The 23,971-nt window shown below is 47.4% G+C and overlaps 1 protein-coding gene across 2 annotated transcripts in view; it reads right to left on the reverse strand.

The window, feature by feature from the left end:
- RPS6KA3 (ribosomal protein S6 kinase A3) overlaps nucleotides 1-23,971 on the reverse strand; it is a 357,052-nt gene that overhangs the window by 117,672 nt on the left and 215,409 nt on the right. For both annotated transcript variants that reach the window (XM_063955757.1, XM_063955758.1), the window contains one exon: nucleotides 16,277-16,358. In XM_063955757.1, the coding sequence (XP_063811827.1) occupies nucleotides 16,277-16,358 (82 nt within the window). The remainder of the gene's footprint in view (nucleotides 1-16,276; nucleotides 16,359-23,971) is intronic.

Below are 23,971 nucleotides of genomic sequence, written 5' to 3' on the forward strand. Positions count from 1 at the left end.
TAAAATTGTCAGTGGACTCATTTTCTGGGATCCGGTATGATATTTCGGCAGACGGGATGCCGGCTGTCAGTATAGCGAAAGCGGCATCCCGTTTGCGAGTCCCCTCGTGGGCTCACCCCACTTTGGGCCTGGTGGTGAGTTTTATTCCCACACTGTTGTTGGCGTGGACCCACCAACCGAGTCGTAATTTCGGGTGGTTGTCAGGATTCCAGGTGCCGGTAAAATGCCGGCAGTCGATATTACGGCGTCTGTATCCTGAACGCCGGGATCCCAAGAGCTGGCCATTTTAACTGCATCCCATTTGCTGCATTAGCTTATTAACAAGCAGAGTGTTATCAGTTTCACCCACTGAAAGAAAATGTATTGAAATACTAGAAGTTCATACTGAATACACTAAATCAACCACAGATTGACATTAATACAAGGTAGATTTCCGAGACTCTTAGGTGGGGATCACCTCTTATAAATTAGCACGTTCAGGTCCCAGATGGCCAAGCCAGTACCTGCCAAACTATTTATATTACTACTCCGCCAAGCGGAATAGTTGGTGTGCAGGAGAATTAAGATGGAAATTTACCTCTAAATAGTTGAGCGTCTTACACACTCTGCCGACTGTATCAATGGCCCATTTCAGACAGGTTTGGCAGTGTTCGGGAGGATTTTGAATAGGTACAGCTTTTTGGTGGGACCAGAATGGCAGGGCAGGGCCTAAACAGGTTTAGTAGGAAATACCTACAATCATAATCATGACAAGGTCAAAATACGGACAAGGTCAAAAAAACTGACAAGGTCAAAATACAGACATTTAAAATGTCAACAGGTCAAAAAGTCGACGCAGATTTTCCAGGTTTTTTTTGTGTGTGTATGTCGACATGGACCCCGTATAAGTGTACCGCGTCCCCTTGCATAGCTCGCCATGCTGCTCTCGGCACACCATAATATTCCCCCTCCAGGTCCACTGGGATGGTAAATTATGAACTCGGTTTCAATGAAAAAAAATCATGAAAAACCCATGTCGACTTTTTGACCTGTCGACAATTTAAATGTCAGTATATTGACCTTGTCTGTATTTTAAATGTTGGGATTTTGACCTTGTCGGGATTTTGATTGTAGGTAAATTGACAGCATCCCTCCTGAATTTACTAATTTATAAGAAATGTTCACCAATAGTCCCTTACCAAATAGGAACTAAATGTGTTTTAGTAAACTACCTTGTATTAATATCTATCTGTGGATGATTTACATGGAATCTGTATTTTACTTTTATTATTTTAATACATTTTCTTTAAACTACCAAAACTTTGCTTATTAATAGATTAATGCCGCAAATAAGTGCACAGACACAAACTGATATTTTTTTCTTTTTTTTTTTTTGTTTAATCAGTTTTTTATTAAGGGTTTTAAAGGCATGAACAGAGAAAGGAAAACACCTATGCAATTACAGGTACAAAAACATCAACACCAATACTGTATGATCGATAAACATAAATCAAATTGTACAGATGTCAAAAGGAGAGTTAGCAACCCTGCAGAAGCGAATGGGTGCGTAAGATGTAATATATACCAAGTGTTGTAGAAAATTGAGTTGTTCAGCATTAGGTAAAGGTGTTCTCATACTTAAGGAACATAAAAATTAATAGAGTAAAAGAATAAAAGAATAGGAGCGCCGGAAGGCAACAAGATAGAAGTAAAGAGAAGTGTGAGGTAAGAAAGGGAGAGAGAAAGAAAAGGAAAGGGGGGGTTGGAGAAGTAGGAGGTATTACTTAGCAAGTTTATGGGATACAGAAAGTAAAAATTTCAGTTACCATCCAAGGGAGTGACCAAGTAGGCTCGGGAGGTCTTGTATCCCAACCAGGGGGACCATGTGGAATCGAATTCACGAGATTTGCCTATCGAGAGGAACAGATCCTCCATTCTCATAAAGTAATTTAGTTTAGTGAACCATGTACGACTCGTGGGAGGGTCGTGGGACCCCCACCTGGCCGGGATCACAGCACGTGCTGCGTTGCTTAAATGTCGCAATAGGGAGTGTTTGTGTTGGGACACTGGGATTGGGGAGTGATTAATAAGCCAGAATGCTGGGTCATGCGGGATTTGAGTCTTAAGGATGATCTAAGAGACGCGTATAACTTCCTGCCAAAAGGGTTGGATCAGTGGACATGTCCACCAAATATGTAGAAGGGTGCCAGATGAGGAGGAGCAGCGCCAACAGAGGGCCGGTGAGGAGGGGTACATAGCATGGAGAAGAGAGGGGTGCCTGTACCATCTTGTCACAACCTTATATTGAGTCTCTCTGACCTGGACACAGACAGAGCTTGTATGGGTTTTTAAGAAATGTTTTTCCCAGTCTCTACGCAACAGAGAAATGCCCAGGTCTCTCTCCCATGCCGCAGCAAAGGATGGAGTGTCGGTAGGTTGGGAATGGCAGACAATCGTGTAAAGTGTGGAAATAGTGTGGGTCGGGTCAAGAACAGCAACACAGAGTTTCTCAAAGAGGGTCAGTTCTCTGGCGGCGTTCTGGAGTCTAGAGCTAGTTATCAAAAAGTGTCTTATTTGCAGGAATTTCCAAAAGTCCTGTTGGGGGATGTCCCACCTTGCCCTCAGGTCTGAGAACTGTTTGACTCCAGTTGATGACACCATCTGACCGACCCTGAACAAACCTGTTGATGCCCAGCGTGAGAAGTGGGCAGGGTTGACACCCGGAGCAAATTCAGGGTTGGCCAGAAAGGACGCCAAGGGACCGAATTTAGAAGAGATGTAAGGTAATGCGCGCAGTGACTTCCAGGCAGCAAGTGTAGGAGTTATGGTAGGCTGGGGGAGGAGCAGTTTAGGGGGGGAGGGGAGCCAAGGAAATATTTCTGGGAATTATTGTACGTACAGGCCCTTCAGCTTCACCCATTGTTTAAGCTCACGGTATCTCGTCCAGTCTATAATTCTACTCAAAATGATGGCATGGTAGTAATTTTTTATATCAGGAAGCTGAAGGCCGCCACTCATAATCGATTTTGTCAACTGGGAGCGACTAATCCTAGGCCTCCTCCGTTGCCAGACAAACTGCTGAATCAAGAGTGAAATAGATCGGAACCAGGTCTCCGGGATGCGGATCGGGAGGGTCTGCATTATATATAATAATTTAGGGAGGGTGTTCATCTTAACTATGTTTATCCTCCCGAACCAGGATAAAAATTTAATATTCCATCTAGAGTAGTCATTCCGAATCGTTTGCAAGAGGGGCAAATAATTCAGTGGGAACAACTGGGATTCGTTAGCGCTCAACTTAACACCGAGGTATGTTATGTGGGAAGATTGCCACGAAAAAGGGAAAGAGCGTTTAAGGGCCGTGACGGAGTCTACAGGGGCGGAAATGTTAAGAGCACTAGATTTATTATAATTAATTTTAAAATTGGAAAGGCGTCCAAATAGATCTAGTTCTTTCATTAGGTGCGGAAGGGAGTCGGTGGGGTGAGATACTATGGCCAAGAGGTCGTCGGCAAATAAGGCTAGCTTATATTCACCATCACCTACGGTGAAACCCCTTATGGCTTGATTGGCCCGAATAGACCTGGCCAATGCCTCGATACACGAAGATCAAAGGAGATAATGGGCAGCCCTGCCTGGTACCGTTGTTTATGGTGAATGGGTCCGACAGGGTGCCGTTTACGCGGACACTTGCAGTCGGGGAATCGTACAGGGCCATTATCCAAGTAAGTGCATTAGGACCTAAGCCTATATGCTCCAAGATGGATTCCATAAATTTCCAACTGACCCTATCAAATGCCTTTTCGGCGTCGGTAGAGAGTAGAATAGTAGGGGTAGTACTGTGGGATGCTAAATGGATGAGTGAGGATTTTGGTAGTGTTGTCTTTGGCCTCCCGGCCCAACACAAAACCCACCTGGTCATTGTGAACCAGGAGAGGGATCAGCACACTTAGTCTGTTCGCCAAAATCTTCGCATAGATTTTAAGATCTACGTTGAGAAGGGAGATGGGTCTGTAGCTGGAGCAGACCGAAGGGTCTTTGCCCTGTTTCGGTATCACCGACACGTGGGCCTCCAGTGAATCACGGGAGAAGTGAGAACCAGATGTAATTGAGTTAAATGCACGAAGGAGAAGAGGGAGCAATCTATCTTTAAACACCTTATAGTGTGCGATAGTGAAACCGTCAGGGCCAGGACTTTTCCCCGACGGCATAGAGGAGATGGCCTGGTCTATCTCTTGGGTTGTGAAAGGGGCTTCTAATATATTAAGCTTCGAGGGCGGGAGAACAGGGTAATCAATGGACCTCAGATAGTCCCTTATTTTTTGGAGTGAAAGGTGGGGATCTACAGCAGGGGAAGTGTTCTCTAGATTATAAAGCAAGGTGTAGAATTGTGCGAAGCCCCAATCTCAGGTGATTTAAATTTGGGGGTCCCTCTGGCGTCCTTCACCGAGCCAACAAATGAAGCCGAGTGTTGGGCTCCTATAGCATGGGCCAGGACTCGGCCAGGCTTATTGCCCCATTGATAGTATTTCTGTTTACATTTACGGATGGAATGGATTATATTGTTAGACAGGAGTTTATTCAGCTGAGAGCGGGCTTCCGACAGCTCTACTAGGGTCACATCTGACAGTGATACTTTGTGGGATGTCTCGAGGGCGTGAATTTTAAGTAGAAGTCCCGAGATCAGAGACTGCCTCTGTTTCTTTTTGTGGGTGCCCAGTTGTATCAACTTGCCGCGAAGGACACATTTATGTGCCTCCCACACGGTGAGGTGGGAGACATCATCTGTTACATTCGTGGCAATATAGTCGTCTAGGGTCTTGTCTAAGGCATCTTTACAGAGTGTGTCATATAAAAGAGACTCATTGAGTCTCCAGGTCCATTGTTTATGGGAACCGTGAGGGAGGGCCAAAGTCAAAGTCACCGGGGCATGATCAGACCATGTGATAGAGCCAATAGTGGCATCTATAAGAAGCGGGAGATGTCTATGGCTAAGGAATAAATAATCAATGCGGGAGTAAACCCGGTGAGGGTGTGAATAAAAGGAGTAGTCACGTCCTGAGGGGTTAAGGGTTCTCCAGGAGTCAGCTAGTTGTTGTGTGTGAAGTAGGTGTTTAACACGGCGATATTTAGATGCAACAAATCTAGAAGTTTGGGATGAGGTGTCAGTGCTGGGGTCTAATGTCCAGTTGAAGTCACCACCTAAAACCGTGACGCCCTGTAACAGAGAATCTAACCTCGGGAGGTAGGAATTAAAGAAAGACAGTTGGGCCTGGTTCGGGGCGTAAATCACAGCAAAAGTGAACATTTGCTCAAAGATCTTGCAAGTCAAAAGAAGGAGCCTACCCGGTACCACCCTGTGTATGGCAACGTCCGAGACATGCAAGTCCCTGGAAAAAACAATAGCCACTCCCTTGGATTTGCTACCTGGGGTGTTACAGTAGAACGCTACGGGAAAGTAGTGATTGGTAATAGAGGGGTTGCGAATTCCAACCTTAAAATGGGTCTCCTGCACTAATGCAACATCTGCTCTTTCAGATCTCAACAGACGTAGAAGGCTAGATCTCTTCTCCGGCGAGTTGAGACCTCGTGCATTGAGGGACAGCACTTTAATCTTCCCCGGGGCACTCATGGTGGAATGAAGTAGAACACGTTCCTAAAAACCTTAAAGTGGAGGGAAGGAGAAGGGGGAGAAGGAAGAACAAGCATGGAAAAAGAGATAAAAAAGAAAGGAGTACAAAAACAATGTAATAACATCAGCAAAAGACCCGCAGGAGAGAGACTGAACCGTAACACCGTCAGTCTCCCTACCGGCATGTAGCCAAAGGCGGGTATAATATGGGGGAATGGGAGTGAACCGCAGCCGGAACCATGATAACAACAATAACATATTTAAACTGACACAAGAAAAAGGAGAGGAAAAAAATCCTACAATACAAAAAGGGGGCTAGAGGGGGGACAAGGGCAGCAGACAAGTCCGGAGCCCTCTCCCCTCACCGGCCAGCATGAGCAAGGATATTAACCATTTATCAATAACCTCCGTAAACAGCTAGGAGGTAACATTTAACATGTGTGAGAACCCTTCGAGAAAGAAAAATACCCTCCAACATTGCGTTAGCAGCAAGAGTTTCTGTCGGAGGAAAAAAATAAGATTTTACTTACCGATAAATCTATTTCTCGTAGTCCGTAGTGGATGCTGGGACTCCGTAAAGGACCATGGGGAATAGCAGCTCCGCAGGAGACAGGGCACAAGAATAAAAGCTTTAGGATCAGGTGGTGTGCACTGGCTCCTCCCCCTATGACCCTCCTCCAAGCCTCAGTTAGGATACTGTGCCCGGACGAGCGTACATAATAAGGAAGGATATTGAATCCCGGGTAAGACTCATACCAGCCACACCAATCACACCGTACAACTTGTGATCTGAACCCAGTTAACAGTATGATAAAACGAAAAGGAGCCTCTGAAAAGATGGCTCACAACAATAATAACCCAAATTTTTATAACAATAACTATATACAAGTATTGCAGACAATCCGCACTTGGGATGGGCGCCCAGCATCCACTACGGACTACGAGAAATAGATTTATCGGTAAGTAAAATCTTATTTTCTCTGACGTCCTAAGTGGATGCTGGGACTCCGTAAGGACCATGGGGATTATACCAAAGCTCCCAAACGGGCGGGAGAGTGCGGATGACTCTGCAGCACCGAATGAGAGAACTCCAGGTCCTCCTCAGCCAGGGTATCAAATTTGTAGAATTTCGCAAACGTGTTTGCCCCTGACCAAGTAGCTGCTCGGCAAAGTTGTAAAGCCGAGACCCCTCGGGCAGCCGCCCAAGATGAGCCCACTTTCCTTGTGGAATGGGCTTTTACCGATTTTGGCTGTGGCAGGCCTGCCACAGAATGTGCAAGCTGAATTGTACTACAAATCCAACGAGCAATCGTCTGCTTAGAAGCAGGAGCACCCAGCTTGTTGGGTGCATACAGGATAAACAGCGAGTCAGATTTTCTGACTCCAGCCGTCCTGGAAACATATTTTCAGGGCCCTGACAACGTCAAGCAACTTGGAGTCCTCCAAGTCCCTAGTAGCCGCAGGTACCACAATAGGTTGGTTCATGTGAAATGCAGAAACCACCTTAGGTAGAAATTGAGGACGAGTCCTCAATTCTGCCCTGTCAGAATGAAAAATTAAGTAAGGACTTTTATATGATAAAGCCGCCAATTCTGACACACGCCTGGCTGAAGCCAGGGCTAACAGCATCGTCACCTTCCATGTGAGATATTTGAAGTCCACAGTGGTGAGTGGTTCAAACCAATGTGACTTTAGAAAACTCAACACAACATTGAGATCCCAAGGTGCCACTGGAGGCACAAAAGGAGGCTGTATATGCAGTACCCCTTTTACAAATGTCTGAACTTCAGGCATTGAAGCCAGTTCTTTCTGGAAGAAAATCGACAGGGCCGAAATTTGAACCTTAATGGACCCTAATTTTAGGCCCATAGATAGTCCTGTTTGCAGGAAATGGAGGAAACGACCCAGTTGAAATTCCTCTGTAGGGGCCTTCTTGGCCTCACACCACGCAACATATTTTCGCCAAATGCGGTGATAATGTTTTGCGGTTACGTCCTTCCTGGCCTTGACCAGGGTAGGGATGACTTCGTCTGGAATGCCTTTTTCCCTCAGGATCCGGCGTTCAACCGCCATGCCGTCAAACGCAGCTGCGGTAAGTCTTGGAACAGACAAGGCCCCTGCTGGAGCAGGTCCTTTCTCAGAGGTAGAGGCCACGGATCGTCCGTGAGCATCTCTTGAAGTTCCGGGTACCAAGTCCTTCTTGGCCAATCCGGAACCACGAGTATAGTTCTTACTCCTCTCCTTCTTATGATTCTCAGTACCTTTGGTATGAGAGGCAGAGGAGGGAACACATACACTGACTGGTACACCCACGGCGTTACCAGGGCGTCCACCGCTATTGCCTGAGGGTCCCTTGACCTGGTGCAATATCTGTCTAGTTTTTTGTTTAGACGGGACGCCATCATGTCCACCTTTGGTTCTTCCCAACGGTTTACTATCAGGTGGAAGACTTCTGGGTGAAGTCCCCACTCTCCCGGGTGGAGGTCGTGTCTGCTGAGGAAGTCTGCTTCCCAGTTGTCCACTCCCGGAATGAACACTGCTGACAGTGCTATCACATGATTTTCCGCCCAGCGAAGAATCCTTGCAGCTTCTGCCATTGCCCTCCTGCTTCTCGTGCCGCCCTGTCTGTTTACGTGGGCGACTGACGTGATGTTGTCCGATTGGATCAATACCGCCTGACCCTGAAGCAGGGGTTTCGCTTGACTTAGGGCATTGTAAATGGCCCTTAGTTCCAGAATGTTTATATGAAGAGATGCTTCCATGCTTGACCACAAGCCCTGGAAATTTCTTCCCTGTGTGACTGCTCCCCAGCCTCTCAGGCTTGCATCCGTGGTCACCAGGATCCAATCCTGAATGCCAAATCTGCGGCCCTTTAGTAGATGAGCACTCTGCAGCCACCACAGAAGAGACACCCTTGTCCTTGGCGACAGGGTTATCCGCTGATGCATCTGAAGATGCGATCCGGACCATTTGTCCAGTAGATCCCACTGAAAAGTCCTTGCATGGAATCTTCCGAATGGAATCGCTTCGTAAGAAGCCACCATTTTTCCCAGGACCCTCGTGTGAGACGGGTAGATTGGGACGTGGAGATAAGCATCCTTGATGTCCAGAGACACCATATAGTCCCCTTCTTCCAGGTTTGCTATCACCGCTCTGAGTGATTCCATCTTGAATTTGAACCTCTTTATGTAAGTGTTCAAGGATTTCAGATTTAAAATTGGTCTCACCGAGCCGTCCGGCTTCGGTACCACAAACAGCGTGGAATAATACCCCTTTCCCTGTTGTAGGAGGGGTACCTTGATTATCACCTGCTGGGAATACAGCTTGTGAATGGCTTCCAAAACTGCCTCCCTGTCGGAGGGAGACTTTGGTAGAGCAGACTTCAGGAACCGGCGAGGGGGAAACGCCTCGAATTCCAGTTTGTACCCCTGCGATACTACCTGTAGAATCCAGGGGTCCACTTGCGAGTGAGCCCACTGCGCGTTGAAATTCTTGAGACGGGCCCCCACCATGTCTGAGTCTGCTTGTAAAGCCCCAGCGTCATGCTGAAGACTTGGCAGAAGCAGGGGAGGGCTTCTGCTCCTGGGAAGCGGCTGCATGGTGCAGTCTTTTTCCCCTTCCTCTGCCCCGGGGCAGGAAGGAATGGCCTTTAGCTCGCTTGTACTTATGGGAACGAAAGGACTGAGTTTGAAAAGACGGTGTCTTTTTCTGCTGATGTGAAGTGACCTGGGGTAAAAAGGTGGATTTTCCAGCCGTTGCCGTGGCCACCAGGTCCGATAGACCAGCCCCAAATAACTCCTCCCCTTTATACGGCAATACTTCCATATGTCGTTTGGAATCCGCATCGCCTGACCACTGTCGCGTCCATAACGCTCTTCTGGCAGAAATGGACATAGCACTTACTCTTGATGCCAGGGTGCAAATATCCCTCTGTGCATCACGCATATATAGTAATGCATCCTTCAAATGCTCTATAGTTAACAGTATATTGTCCCTATCCAGGGTATCAATATTTTCAGTCAGGGAATCCGACCACGCGACTCCAGCACTGCACATCCAGGCTGAAGCGATTGCTGGTCGCAGTATAACACCAGTATGTGTGTATATACTTTTAAGAATATTTTCCAGCCTTCTATCTGCTGGTTCTTTGAGGGTGGCCGTATCAGGAGACGGTAACGCTACTTGTTTAGATAAACGTGTGAGCGCCTTATCTACCCTAGGGGGTGTTTCCCAACGCGTCCTAACCTCTGACGGGAATGGATATAGTGCCAATAATTTTTTAGAAATTAGCAGTTTTTTGTCGGGGGAAACCCACGCTTTTTCACACACCTCATTTAACTCATCTGACTCAGGGAAAACTATTGGTAGTTTTTTCACACCCCACATAATACCCTTCTTTGTGGTACTTGTAGTGTCAGAAATGTTCAATGCCTCCTTCATTGCCGTGATCATGTAACGTGTGGCCCTACTGGACATTACGTTTGTCTCCTCACCGTCGACACTAGACTCAGTATCTGTGTCTGGGTCTGTGTCGACCAACTGAGGTAACGGGCGTTTTAGGGCCCCTGACGGTGTCTGAGACGCCTGGACAGGCACTAATTGATTTGCCGGCTGTCTCATGTCATCAACCGTTCTTTGCAAAGTGCTGACATTATCACTTAATTCTTTAAATACGATCATCCAGTCAGGTGTCGACTCCCTAGGGGGTGACATCACTAACCCAGGCAATTGCTCCGCCTCCACATCATTTTCCTCCTCATACATGTCGACACACACGTACCGACACACAGCACACACACCGGGAATGCTCTGATAGAGGACAGGACCCCACAAGCCCTTTGGAGAGACAGAGGGAGAGTCTGCCAGCACACACCAAGCGCTATATATATATATACAGGAATAACCTTATATAAGTGTTATTCCCTTATAGCTGCTGTTTATATAATTTTTAGCTGCCAATAGTGCCCCCCCTTCTCTTTTTTACCCTGATTCTGTAGCAAGTCTGCAGGGGAGAGTCAGGGAGCCGTCCTTCCAGCGGAGCTGTGAGGGAAAATGGCGCTTGTGTGCTGAGGAGATAGGCTCCGCCCCTTCACGACGTCCTTATCTCCCGCTCTTTTCTGTAAAAATGGCAGGGGTTAAAATACATCCATATAGCCCAAGAGCTATATGTGATGTATTCTTTTGCCAACCTAAGGTATCATCTGTTATATTGCGTCTCAGGGCGCTCCCCCCCAGCGCCCTGCACCCTCAGTGACCGGAGTGTGAAGTGTGCTGAGAGCAATGGCGCACAGCTGCGGTGCTGTGCGCTACCTTAGTCTGAAGACAGGATCGTCTTCTGCCGCCGATTTCACCGGACCTCTTCGCTCTTCTGGCTCTGTAAGGGGGGCGGCGGCGCGGCTCCGGGACCCATCCAGGCTGAACCTGTGATCGTCCCTCTGGAGCTAATGTCCAGTAGCCTAAGAAACCCAATCCACTCTGCACGCAGGTGAGTCCGTTTCTTCTCCCCTTAGTCCCACGATGCAGTGAGCCTGTTGCCAGCAGGACTCACTGAAAATAAAAAACCTAAAATACACTTTTATTCTAAGCAGCTCAGGAGAGCCACCTAGCCTGCACCCTTCTCGTTCGGGCACAAAAATCTAACTGAGGCTTGGAGGAGGGTCATAGGGGGAGGAGCCAGTGCACACCACCTGATCCTAAAGCTTTTATTCTTGTGCCCTGTCTCCTGCGGAGCCGCTATTCCCCATGGTCCTTACGGAGTCCCAGCATCCACTAGGACGTCAGAGAAAAAAGGAGCAGGGATAACAATATTAATCAGAAGGGTCCATTACAGCAAATCGGTCTTGGAGGGAGATGTAGTTGACTGGGATCTCCTCCCGGTGCCTCGAACCTCTTGCCATGGTTGCGCGTTAGGAGCCCGCTTAGGGGGAGGAACATCAGGAAGAGGAAACTCCCAATCCGGAATAGACAATGGAGGTAGGCCTAGTGAGGTGCAGAACGGGGTGAGGCCTGTGTGGGAAGATAGGGTGTACCATTTCCCGGAGGAACAGGCTTGGAGGTTAAAAGGAAAACCCCAACGGTAGCGAAGCTGACGTTTCCGCAGTTCGTCCGTCAGGGGCTTCAAGGATTTCCGCTGCTTGAGTGTGTACCAAGAAAGATCTTGATAGAGGCTTATAGCGCAGCCATTGAAGTCGATACCATCAAGTTGCCTGGCTTTGAACATGGTCTCCTCCTTCTGGGCGAAGTAATGGAGCCGGCAAATGACGTCACGAGGCCGGTCAGTGGAGAGGCCCCTCGGCCTAAGGGCTCTGTCGAAAGTGATGACGTTATCCGAATTCTTTTCCAAGAGTTCGTTGAATATCTTGGACAGAGCGTCCACTAGCCCAGATTGGGGAACTTCCTCCGGGAGACCACGGACTCGGATGTTATTCCGTCTACCCCTGTTGTCGATATCCGTCATTCTGGAATGTAAAGCCCGGATTTCCTTGGACTGAGCAAGGACAGAGTCCCTCAGCTGGGACATACAGGAAGCGCTAGCTTCTTGGTCATCCTCCAGAGTTACCACCCGGTCAGACAGGCGTGAAATGTCGCTTTTGATGGAGGCGAGTTCATTCCTAATAGTGTCTCAAAGGTCTTGCTTTGTGGGAAGGGACCTCATGAAGGTTAGGATTTCCCGGAGCTCGCGACCGTCAGCTGACGCAGGGTCAGCCATCTCATCAGCCGGGTTCGAGGTCGAGGAAGCAGAGGGGGAGGTCGGGGAGCGGGGGGAGGAACGGTTCTCCATCTGTGGGGAGGTCGTGGGATGAAGGAAGGGCCTCAGGTCCGCTTGAGACCTTGTGACTTTTCGAGGTTGGTTGTTTTTGCTCCGTTTAGAGGATTTCGAGGCACGTCTCATATTCCGGGAGGGGACAGTGAAGAGGATGTTTGCAAGTAGCTCAAGATGTGTCAGGATCAGCAGAATACAGACGGCAACATGGTTCCTAGGGAGCGGTCACCCCCCATGGCCTGGTCTCAGATGGCCATCAGGTGGCCCTGGGTAGAGTAGTAGAGAACAAGAGTCCAGGGCAATGCATGGCAATGTGAGGCGCCAATCAGCAAGGAGGAGAAATCTAGAGGCTAGAGGGTCCCTACGGACGGGGAGAGTATTGGTGGATGGAAGCGGGAGCAAGCTTCCTAATTATCTCTCCTCCGGGGGGGGGGGGGGGGGTGTAATGTGACCCCAGGAGGTCCCCCGATTTAGCACGGGGCAGGGCAGCAGGGCTCCCGTAGATCCGGACCGCACTGGTCCAAATATAATCTTATCAGTGCCCGGAGAGGTAGCTTAGAGCATTAAGATGGTCTAAGGCTTTTACAAAATGGGTTCCTGGATTGAGGATATCTGCCACAGGTAGTGGGGAGAGATCGTATGGGTTGCTGCAGGAATTGGGAGGCAGTAGGGAGAGTCCCCAGGTGTACAAGGGGTGTGCCCCCAGAGCACTGCTTTATTTAGTCAGGGAGGGCCACGACCGAGCCGCCGGTCCTCCCGCAGCAGTGTGATGCGCACCTCTGTGCGGGGATCGTGAGTGTGAGAGGAGGGGGAGAGCGGTCCCTCCAGTCAGGACGGCGCGGCTGGGGAGATACCTCTGTGCGCCGCTGAACTCCGCCGCTGGGTCTCCGTCCACTCTACCTTCGGCTGCCAGTGACCAAGACGGCCGCCGCTGCAACTCCGGAGCTCACGGCCTGGCTCCAGACGGGTCCCGGGTCGCCTCTCTCCGTGCGGTGGGGACTGCAGCACCTATCAGTTAACGCCCAAGGCAAGAGCAAGGTAGGTGCAGGGCCCAGGATCAATAGTGCCGCGTCCCGGGGGTCCCTTCTCACGGCGGGGGAACGAGGGCAAATCGAGGCCCCGGCTTCGGGTCAGTGAGTAGGCCGCAATCCGCAGGAGCCAGAAAACCGGCTCCCCGACTCTGCAGCCCAGCTCACTGCTATCCCCCCTCCTAAATGTAGCAGGACAGGGCTTTTGCAGTGGGCAGTAGATGTGAAAGTGTTGTTTATTTCGTTAATACACCCAGATACCTGGGAGCTAATAAATAGCACTGCCTGCCTGTTCAGCCTCCAGGCCACGCCCCCTGATATTTTTTTCAATACATAGGATAAATAAATTGTGAGCAGGTTTAATATATGTCTCGCATAATTAATATTGTAACATAGTAACATAGTATCTAAGGTTGAAAAAAGACAATTGTCCATCGAGTTCAACCTATTTGTGGTCTCCTATGGTGGTCTTGTTGATATAAAGAGAAGCCTACTATTATTGGATACCGGACTATTAATGGATACCGGCAGTCAGAATGCAGACACCAGCATTCCGACTGCTGCAGTAAACTAACCCTAATCCTAATATGCCTCCCCCCCCACCTCCCCCTCCCCAGCTGAATCCGAACCCTCTCCTCCTGCAGTCTAACCTTCTCCTCCCACTGCCTAACCCTAACCCTCCCTCCCCAGCATACTTATGATCGGGATTCCGGCATCAGCATTTTCACAGCCGTCGGGATTCCGGCACCGGCATTCTGGCCGCCAGGATCCTGCACGCCGGCATCTCAACTACATCCCAAAAGCAGAAATACATTATACATAATATATTGGAATCCATTTTTTTTGACTGTCAATTTCTCTTCCTTTTTTAATGTGCATTTTCGTACAGGGCCAGAGAAGCAATGGGCCAATCTGACAAGCTACAGTTTCTTTTAATATGTACTACATTTGACCAACTTATATTATATTTTTAAGCTATGCATACTTAAAATATAGCACCAGGAATAGATGCAACTAGTGAGCAATCACTAAGTTTACTTCTTAAGCATTATTCACAGGTCAGATTCCCTTCACACTGCAGTCACATGACTCACTGACAAGACACACCGTCAGAGAAATACGTGATCAGTCATCATACTTTGAAATAACCATTTAAACTCTTCTAGATTTGTAAGGCAAACAATAGGCTAGTTGAGTATAGTCAGAAATCAAGTACAATTCGCTGATTCATTAATTTGTCTGTTCCCCTTTGTGATCCACTCTTCTCTCCCCTGTAGAGTAAAATGTAAGCTAAATCTTCAAAATCAATTCAGCTTGTGGGGGCGGAATGAAAGTGTATGCTAAATATAACAAAGCATATCTTATGTGTTCATTATCCAAAGATTGACTATTCACAGTAATGCTGTGTAAACACTCTACATCAGGCCCAGCCGACCAGTAGCTCTCCAGCCGTTGTGAAACTACAAGTCCCAGCATGCCCTGCTACAGTTTTAGCATTCCCTGATAACAAAACTGTCACAGGGAATGCTGGGATTTGTAGTTTCACAACAGAAGGAGAGCCACAGGTTGACCAGGCCTGCTCTACATTTATTTGGCCGATCTGTCCTTTAGCAGCAGATCAGCCAGATAATTGCAGCGTGTATGTGGCCGTCCGTTCTGAAAATATTAACCGGTCTGGCATGCTGGATCTTTCAGCATGTCCCTCCTATTCGATATTTTCTACACGTCCGGTCAGCAACATTGGGCAGTGATGGGCATTCCCCTGCTCCTTCACATAGGAAGGAATGTGGAAATGTCTCCTCCTGGGGTCGGAGCACCAATATAATGTGACAGGCACTGTGAGAGATCTTACTGTGTATGTCCTGAATATCAGCAGTGGCAGATAAAATGCCTGTCGGTCTAAAAGGGGGTAAGGGGGGTACTCACGGAGCAATATTCTAAGCAATCTGACTAGATTGCTTAGAATTTAAGCATTATCGCTCCGTGTGTACCCCCTACAGCGATAGCAATGCGCAGCCCCGTGCATCGCTATCGCTGGTGCTAGATTGGCCTGCATGCAGGCTAATCAAGCGGGTCGCTCACTTCACCCGCTGGGTGAAATGAGCGCCCCCCCCCCCCGTCTCCCCCGCATGCTCAGCACAGATTGCGCTGTGCTGAGCGGCGGGAGAGATGTGTGCCGAGTGGTTCGCTCAGCACACAACTCTCCCACATCGGCCCGTCTATATGGGCCTGTACACACTAAAGAGACGTGTGCAGAGTGATCTATCAGTGACCACTCAGCACGAGGGGGAAGGACGGGATTGGGGTCTGCTCACTTCACACAGCGCTGAAGTGAGTGACCTGCTAGATTTGAGCCTGCATGCAGGCTCAATCTAGCACCGGCGATAGCGATGCGTGGCCATACACACGAGAGATCCGTGCTTAAATTCTAAGCAATCTAGTCAGATTGCTTAGGATTTAAGCACGGATCTCTCCATGTGTACCCCCCTTAATAGGCATTTAATCTGCCCATGTATGGCTGGCATAACTCTGTAAAACAGATATTTACACCATAATCAATGTTACAGTGATATGTTTTCTGTGATCATCAAAATATTTCGGCAATGTTTTCTAGCAACATTAGAACAACAAATCAAGGAAGGATTTAATTCCTGATATAGATGCAAAATTTGCGCTGTCGCCACTACTGTAATGGGCTGATATGCATGAAGCTGGATAACCCAGCAATGCTTGGCAACTGTGAACATTTTTGGGTGTTGCAGTACAGAAAACATTTCTTATTATCCTTGCGCTGAATTGAATCTTCCACAGTCTTCACAAGAAAAACGTAAACAGTACTAAAACACGAGGTCAAATACAAGTTAAGGGATTTACCTTTAAGTGTAGCTTTTTTTAATACTTTCATTGCATATAGTTGTCCAGCATCAGACCCTGAGATTTTTCGCACAAGAAATACCTGTGTTAAAAATATGATACTTTGGTTATTAAAAGTAAATAAGAGTTATGCAAGGATTTATTTCCGCATATTAGAGTACGAGGGAGAACAGCCCTCAAGAGTGCAATAGCACAGTAGTATATGAGTATATTATTTGCTGAATACCAGATTTTTCTGCAGGCAAACAATAATTTGTAATTCTTTCAATGGAGGCATGTAAACATTGGCATATACCTGTGTATAGATTTCTGACAGTGACAAAGGTTAGTTTGTTCCGTCTAGGCCTGCAATATTTAAGCGGTAAATTGGGAGTAAATGACATACGAAACAGAGTTCTCATCAAAAACATTTATTGATTCATGTAGTGGCTGAGAAAGCAGAAAGGAAAGTGCCCATCATGTTCGTAGAGACATGGTGATCAGAACTGTTTAGGGAAAAATTAACTTCACCCCTGCTTTTTCTGTGAGATGCGAAGTCAGTAACAACAAGTGCAACCCCATCTGGGACTCCAAATGCTGGCTAAATTAACGTGCAGCGGAATTAGAAGTGTTAATAAACACTGAATTGCTGAGATATCCCTATAAAACAAAAGACGTGGAAAAAATAATCGTTATGGTAGACTTATCGTTGATAACGCTATTTCTCCTAAGTCCACAGTATCCACAGGATAACATTGGTATATGAGGTAGCGACAGTGGATTGGCACCAACGATCAAAGCTTTCGGCCTCCCAGAATGCAACGGGCCAGTCCCCTATATCCCCGCCTCCTGGCTCAGGCAAATTAGCTGTTTTCCAAAGATCAAGGCAGGAGCATCATAGAGAGCCCTAATCAGGCGAGAAGAACACACATGCACACCCTTTCGTACAAGAAGGAAGAGGTTAATAGGTGAAAGGATCCTCAAATCAGGTGCCTCAGGGTGGGATCCCTGTGGATACTGTGGACTTAGGAGAAATAGCGTTATTAACGATTATTTCTCCTGCAGGGTCCACAGATTATCCACAGGATAACATTGGGATGTCCCAAAGCAATTTTAGTGGTGGGGACGCTCCTGATTGGACAGGAGAATCCTTCGCCCGAATTCAGCGTCCTGAGAGGCAAAGGTATCAAAGGCATAATGTCTTAATGAATGTGTTAATGGAAAACCATGTGGCTGCCTTACATATCTGTTCTGCTGAAGCACCATGTTGTGCTGCCCATGACGGACATACCTTACGAGCAGAGTGAGCAGAGACATTAGCCGGAATAGGGAGATCAGCTTGAGAATATGCTTCTGAAATAGTCATTCAAAGCCACCTCGCCAGTGTCTGCTTATCAGCAGGTTATCCTCTCTTGTGAAATCCGTAGAGAACGAAGAGAGTGTGTTTTTCTGATGGAACTGGTACGATCCACGTAGATCCTTAAGGCATGAACTACGTCCAACGATGCATCTCCCACAGAAAGGTCCGGCAAAAGGAGGTTGGATGTGCAGCATTACCTGGAAAAAAGTGTGCACATCCTGTAGGTTAGCAATTTTCTTTTGGAACCTTACAGTCAATACTGACACTTGCAATCTCAAGGAAGCCACCTGTAAACCTTTGTCCATTCCTGCCTGAAGGAATGCTAGGACTCTGGAAACTCTGAAAGACCTAGGGTCAAATTACCGGTCACTGCACCACTGAATATAGGCTTGCCATATTCGGTGATAAATGCGAGCTGAGGAAGGTTTCCTTGCTCTGAGCATTGCTTGAATTACCTGTTGTGAAAATCCTCTTACTTTCAGGAAGTCTCAAGACCCACGCCGTCAATGACAGTCGATCCTTTGCTTGTGATAGCAAGGACCCTGAGACAGTAGATCTGGACATTGCGGGAGTAGGAATGGAGCATCCATCGACAGCCTCTGCAGATCTGTGTACCAATGTCTTCTGGGCCAAGCCGGAGCTATTAGTATCACGGTGCCCCTTCCGTGTTTTGTGCCTTTCGCATTACCCTGGGTAAAAGGGCGATTGGTGGAAACACACAGGCCAGACGAAAGTCCCATCTCACTGACAGGGCATCCACAAAGGTCGCTTTGGGATCCTTGGTTCTTGACACGTATGAGGGAACTTTGTTGTTCTGACTGGATGCCATGAGATCTATCTCCGGTAACCCCCACTTTTCTACCAGAGTTTGGAAGACCTAGGGGTGTAAAGCCCATTTGTTTGCATGAATGGCGTGTCGACTGAGAAAATCCGCATCCCACTTTAGGACTCCCGGAATGAACACTGAGGACAAGGCTGGATGATGAAGTTACGCCCACTTTAACATGTGACTTACCTCCTTCATTTCATTTTTGGCTGCAAGTTCCTCCATGATGGTTGAGGTACACTACTGCCGTTGCAATGTCCGAGCGGATTTGAACTGGTTTCCCCTGAAGAATGTCTTCTGCCTCAATAAGTGTCATATATATGGCCCGAAGTTCCAATATATTTATTGGCAGGCAACCTTCTTCCTTGGTCCACTGCTCCTGGAAGCAACTCCTTCCTGACACCGCTCTCCAGCCCTGAAGGCTGGCATCGGTTGTCAGAATCTCCAAATCGGATATCCAAAAGGGTCTCCCTTTGTCCAGATGGGATGTCTGCAGCCACCAGGCTAATGACCTCTTTACTTTCAGAGGAAGAACCATATTCCGAGTTTTTACTGTCTGATGTAACCCATTCCATTTGGAAAGAATAAGATATTGTAGAGGCCTCCAGTAGAACTGAGCATACGCCACCATGTTGAATGTCAACACCAACAAACCTATCACATGTACTGCCGCGTGAATGGATACCTTAGCTCCTGAATCCTTGACTGAATCTTGGATATTTTTTTCAGAGGTAAAATTACTCTCTGAAGCCCTGAAACCAACACAAACCCCAAGTGAGTCATCCGTTGTGACGGAACCAGGGATGACTTTGCCCAATTTATGAGCCAACCGTGTCTCTGCAGACAATCTATTGTCTGTTGCAGATGGCAATGAAGCAATTTCTGAAATTGTCAAAGGATTAAGAAGTCGCCGAGGTATGGAAAAATTCTTATCCCCTGTTGACGGAGATAGGCTGCCATTACCACCATAATCTTGGTGAATACTCTGAGAGCTATGGCCAGTCAAAATGGTAGGGCATGAAACTGTAAATGTTGCTGGAGGATAGCAAACCTGAGATAGCGCTGATGGGACAGTACTATAGGAACATGTAGGTAAGCGTCCTGGATATCCAGGGATACCATAAAATCCCCCGGCTCCATGGCCAAAAAGTCTTCATATGAAACGGAGGCACCCAAATGTAGTTGTTCAGCACTTTGAGATTGAGTATGGGCCGGAACGACCCATTTGGTTTCTGGAGTAGAAACAGGTTGGAGTAAGGGGTTGTCCTCGTTGTGTAGGAGGAACTGGAATGATTACTCCTGACTGAAGCAATTTCTGAACTGCCTCTTGCAAAGCCCTGGCCTTCCTCTCTACTAAAGACGGGCTGGTACAAAAAAACCTTTGAGGAGGACGTTTCTTGAAAGCAAATGCATAACCGAGAGATACCGCTACTTAAGCCCGGGCATCTGTGGTAGACTGCTGCCAGATCTGTGCAAATTGAAGAAGTCAACCCCCCCACCCTGGGATACCCCAGGTGGAGGCCCCCACCATCAGGCTGATGGCTTATCTTCTGTTTTAGAAGCCGGTCCTCTGGTAGCCCAATACTTTTTAGTCTTACCAGATTTGTTGTATTGGGACTGTTTGCCATCGCCTTTTCCTTTCCCTTGAGACCGAAAAGCTGGAATTTTAGGCTTGAATTTGTATGTGGAAGGAAACTTCACTTTATTGGAGTATGATTCTGACTCCAAAATACTGTTTAATTCTTAACCAAAAAGAAGACTCCAAAACCTTTTGGATTCTGAATCAGCTTTCCATGTACGAAGCCAAACTGCTCTGCGAGCGGCTACTGCTGCTGCCTCAGAGGCATTGTACCCATATCCAAGGCTGATTCTTTTAAAAACATTGTAGCCTGTTTGATAAGTGCAACATGGGATTGTTGCTCTCTAGATGCTACGGAAAGATCCCCTTCCAGTGCATCAGCCCAGGAAGCCACTGCTTTTGCCATCAAGGCTGAAGCCATGGCTGGTCTAATGATTGCCTCAGACAGGGAAAATTGGATTTTAATTACCTACTGGTAAATCATTTTCTCATAGTCTGTAGAGGATACTGGGGTTCCCTTTAGTACCATGGGTATAGACGGGTCCACGGGCACTTTATGAATTTGATAGTATGGGCTGGCTCCTCCCTCTATGCCCCACCTACCGACTCAGTCTAGGAAACTGTGCCCGAGGAGACAGACATACTTTGAGAGAAGGATAGATAAGGATAGTGGTGAGATTCCAAACCATAACACACACACAACAAGAGGAAAGCCAAGCTAACCAAACTTGAAACAGGAACAGCAACGGCTGAACCAACATTACTTAACTAAGTAACAGTGCAGGAAAAACGAAGCACCGGGCGGGCGCCCAGTATCCTCTACGGACTACGAGAAAAGGATTTACTGGTAGGTAATTAAAATCCTATTTTCTCTTACGTCCTAGAGGATACTGGGGTTCCATTTAACATAGTATCTAAGGTTGAAAAAAGACAATTGTCCATCGAGTTCAACCTATTTGTGGTCTCCTATGCACGATTATTTTGTAGAAAATTTTGACTGAAGTTGATGACTGCCGTTACGTTTTAACGCTCTTTTTTATAATAACCATAGTGCGTGATTATGCCCCGTAACCCTGGATATCCTTATCCATTAGGAATTTATCTAACCCATTCTTAAAGGTGTTGACTGAGTCTGCCATTACAACTCCCTCAGGCAGGGAATTCCAAACACGTATCGTCCTTACCGTAAAAAAGTCTTTACGCCGTATTGTGTGGAATCTCCTCTCCTCTAACCTGAGAGTGTGTCCACGAGTTCTCTGTGCTGATCTAACCAAAAACAGGTCCTGCGCAAGATCTGTATAATGTCCCCTTATATATTTGTAAATGTTGATCATGTCCCCTCTTAATCTCCTCTTTTCCAGTGTAAACATGCCTAGTCTTGCAAGCCTTTCCCCGTATTACAGCATCTCCATACCCTTAATTAGTTTGGTCGCCCGCCTTTGAACCTTTTCTAGGTCCAGGATATCCTTTTTGTAGTAAGGTGCCCAGAATTGTACACAGTATTCAAGGTGTGGCCTCACAAGTGATTTATATAACGGGAATATAATACTCTTGTCCCTAGCATCAATTCCCCGTTTTATGCATGCTAATATCTTATTAGCCTTCTTTGCTGCAGTCCTATTTTGGGTACTACTGCTTAGTTTTCTATATATGAGGACGCCTAAGTCCTTTTCCAGTACAGAATCCCCTAATTTTACCCCATTTAGTAGGTAGGTGTATTTTTGTTCGTGTTACCACAGTGCATTACCTTACACTTATCTGTATTGAAGCGCATTCTCCATTTTGCTGCCCATTTTTAGTACCATGGGGATGTACCAAAGCTCCCAAACCGTGTGGGAGAAAGCTGAGGCTCCTGCAGAACTGACTGACCAAACTGAAGGTCCTCAGAGGCCAAAGTATCGAACTTGTAGAACTTATCAAACGTGTTCGAACCAGACCAAGTAGCATGCACGGCAAAGCTGTAAAGCCAAGACACCCCAGGCAGCCGCCGAGGAAGAACCCACTGACCTAGTAGAGTGGGCTTGTACAGATTTTGTACATGCAAACCTGCCGTGGAATAAGCGTGCTGGATAGTAAGCCTGATCCAGCATGCAATTGTCTGCTTTGAAGCAGGGCACCCAATTTTATTGGGATCATAAAGAACAAACAGCGAGTCCGATTTTCTGTGACGAGCTGTTCGCTTTACATACACCTTCAAAGCCCTCACAACATCCAAAGACTTTGAAGTAGCAGAGGTGTCGGTAACAACCGGAACCACAATAGGTTGGTTCATGTGAAACGCAGATACCACTTTAGGAAGAAATTGCTGACAAGTTCTGAGCTCAACTTTGTCCTCATGGAAAATTAAATAGGGGCTTTTGTGAGACAAAGCCCCCAGCTCCAACACATGTCTTGCTGAAGCCAAGGTCAATACTGTGACGGTCTTCCACGCAAGATATTTTACGTCCACCTCCTGTAACGGTTCAAACCAGTCCGGTTGGAGGAACTGCAGAACCAAACTGACATACCAAGGTGCCGTGGGAGGCACAAAGAGAGGTTGGATGTGTAGAACACCTTTCAAGAATGTCTGTACCTCAGGGAGAGAAGCCAATTGCTTCTGAGGCTGAAATCTGGACTTTTATGGAGCCTAGACGTAGGCCCACATCAACACCTGCCCACATAATAATTTCTGCTCTCACATCAAGAGACGTATTTCTTCCAAATACCATGGTAATGTTTACACGTTAACCCCTTCCTGGCTTGGATCATAGTTGGGATAACTTTGTTAAGGATCCTTCTTCTGGCTAGAATCAGCAGTTCAACTTCTATGCCGTCAAACGTAGCCGCGGTAAGTCCTGATAGACGAACAGGCCCTGTTGCAGAAGATCCTCGCTAAGAGGTAGAGGCCACGGATCTTCAAGAAGCATCTCCAGAGGTCAGCGTACCAGGCCCTTCTTGGCCAGTCCGGAGCAATGAGTATTGCTTGAACCTTTTCCCTTTTTATTCGCTTTAGAATTCTTGGAATCAGAGGAAGTGGAGGAAATACGTACACCATCTGATAGACCATGGAATCTTTCAGAGCGTCTACCGCCACTGCCTGTGGGTCTCTCAACCTGGAACAATACCGCTTGAGTTTCTAGTTGAGACAAGAGGCCATCATGACGATTTGTGGATATCCCTACCGACGTGTCAAGCACCTGAACACTACCGGGTGAAGGCACCACACCCCGGGTGCAGGTCGTGTCTGCTGAGGAAGTCTGCTTCCCAGTTGACTACACCCGGAATGAAGACCGCTGACAACGCAACAGCGTTTTAATCTGCCCAGAGGAGAATTCATGACACCTCTGACATTGCTGCTCTGCTTTTCTTTCCGCCCCGTTGGTTTATGTACGTTACTGCCGTCACATTGTCCGACTGGACCTGAATGGCCCGATACTGAAGATGATGTGAGGCCTGCAGAAGGGCGTTTTATATGGCCCTGAGTTACAGAATGTGATTGGAAGGATGAGTTCCTGACTCAACCAACTTCCTTGAAACTGCACCCCCTGGGTGACTGCTTCCCAACTTCTGAGGCTTGCGTCCGTGGTTAACAGAATCCAGTTCTGAATTCTGAACCTCTGACCCTCGACGAGGTGAGAAGTCTGTAACCACCACAGAAGGGAGATCCTGGGTCCTGGCAACAGACGGATACTCCGGTGCATGTGAAGATGCGATCCGGACCATTTGTCCAACAGATCGAGCTGGAAGGGTCTTGCGTGAGGGCCACAATTTTCCCCAGAAGGCGGATGCATAGATGCACATATATCCGGGTTGGCTTCAGGACATCCGAAACCATCAACTGGATTACCAATGCCTTTTCCAACGGAAGGAACACCTTCTGTGACTCTGTGTCCAGTATCATTCCCAGGAATGGAAGCCTCCGTGTTGGTTCTAGGTGAGATTTCGAAAGGTTCAGAATCCACCCGTGATCTT

Source organism: Pseudophryne corroboree, chromosome 2, assembly GCF_028390025.1.
Source record: "Pseudophryne corroboree isolate aPseCor3 chromosome 2, aPseCor3.hap2, whole genome shotgun sequence".
In the NCBI taxonomy this organism is placed as follows: domain Eukaryota; kingdom Metazoa; phylum Chordata; class Amphibia; order Anura; family Myobatrachidae; genus Pseudophryne; species Pseudophryne corroboree.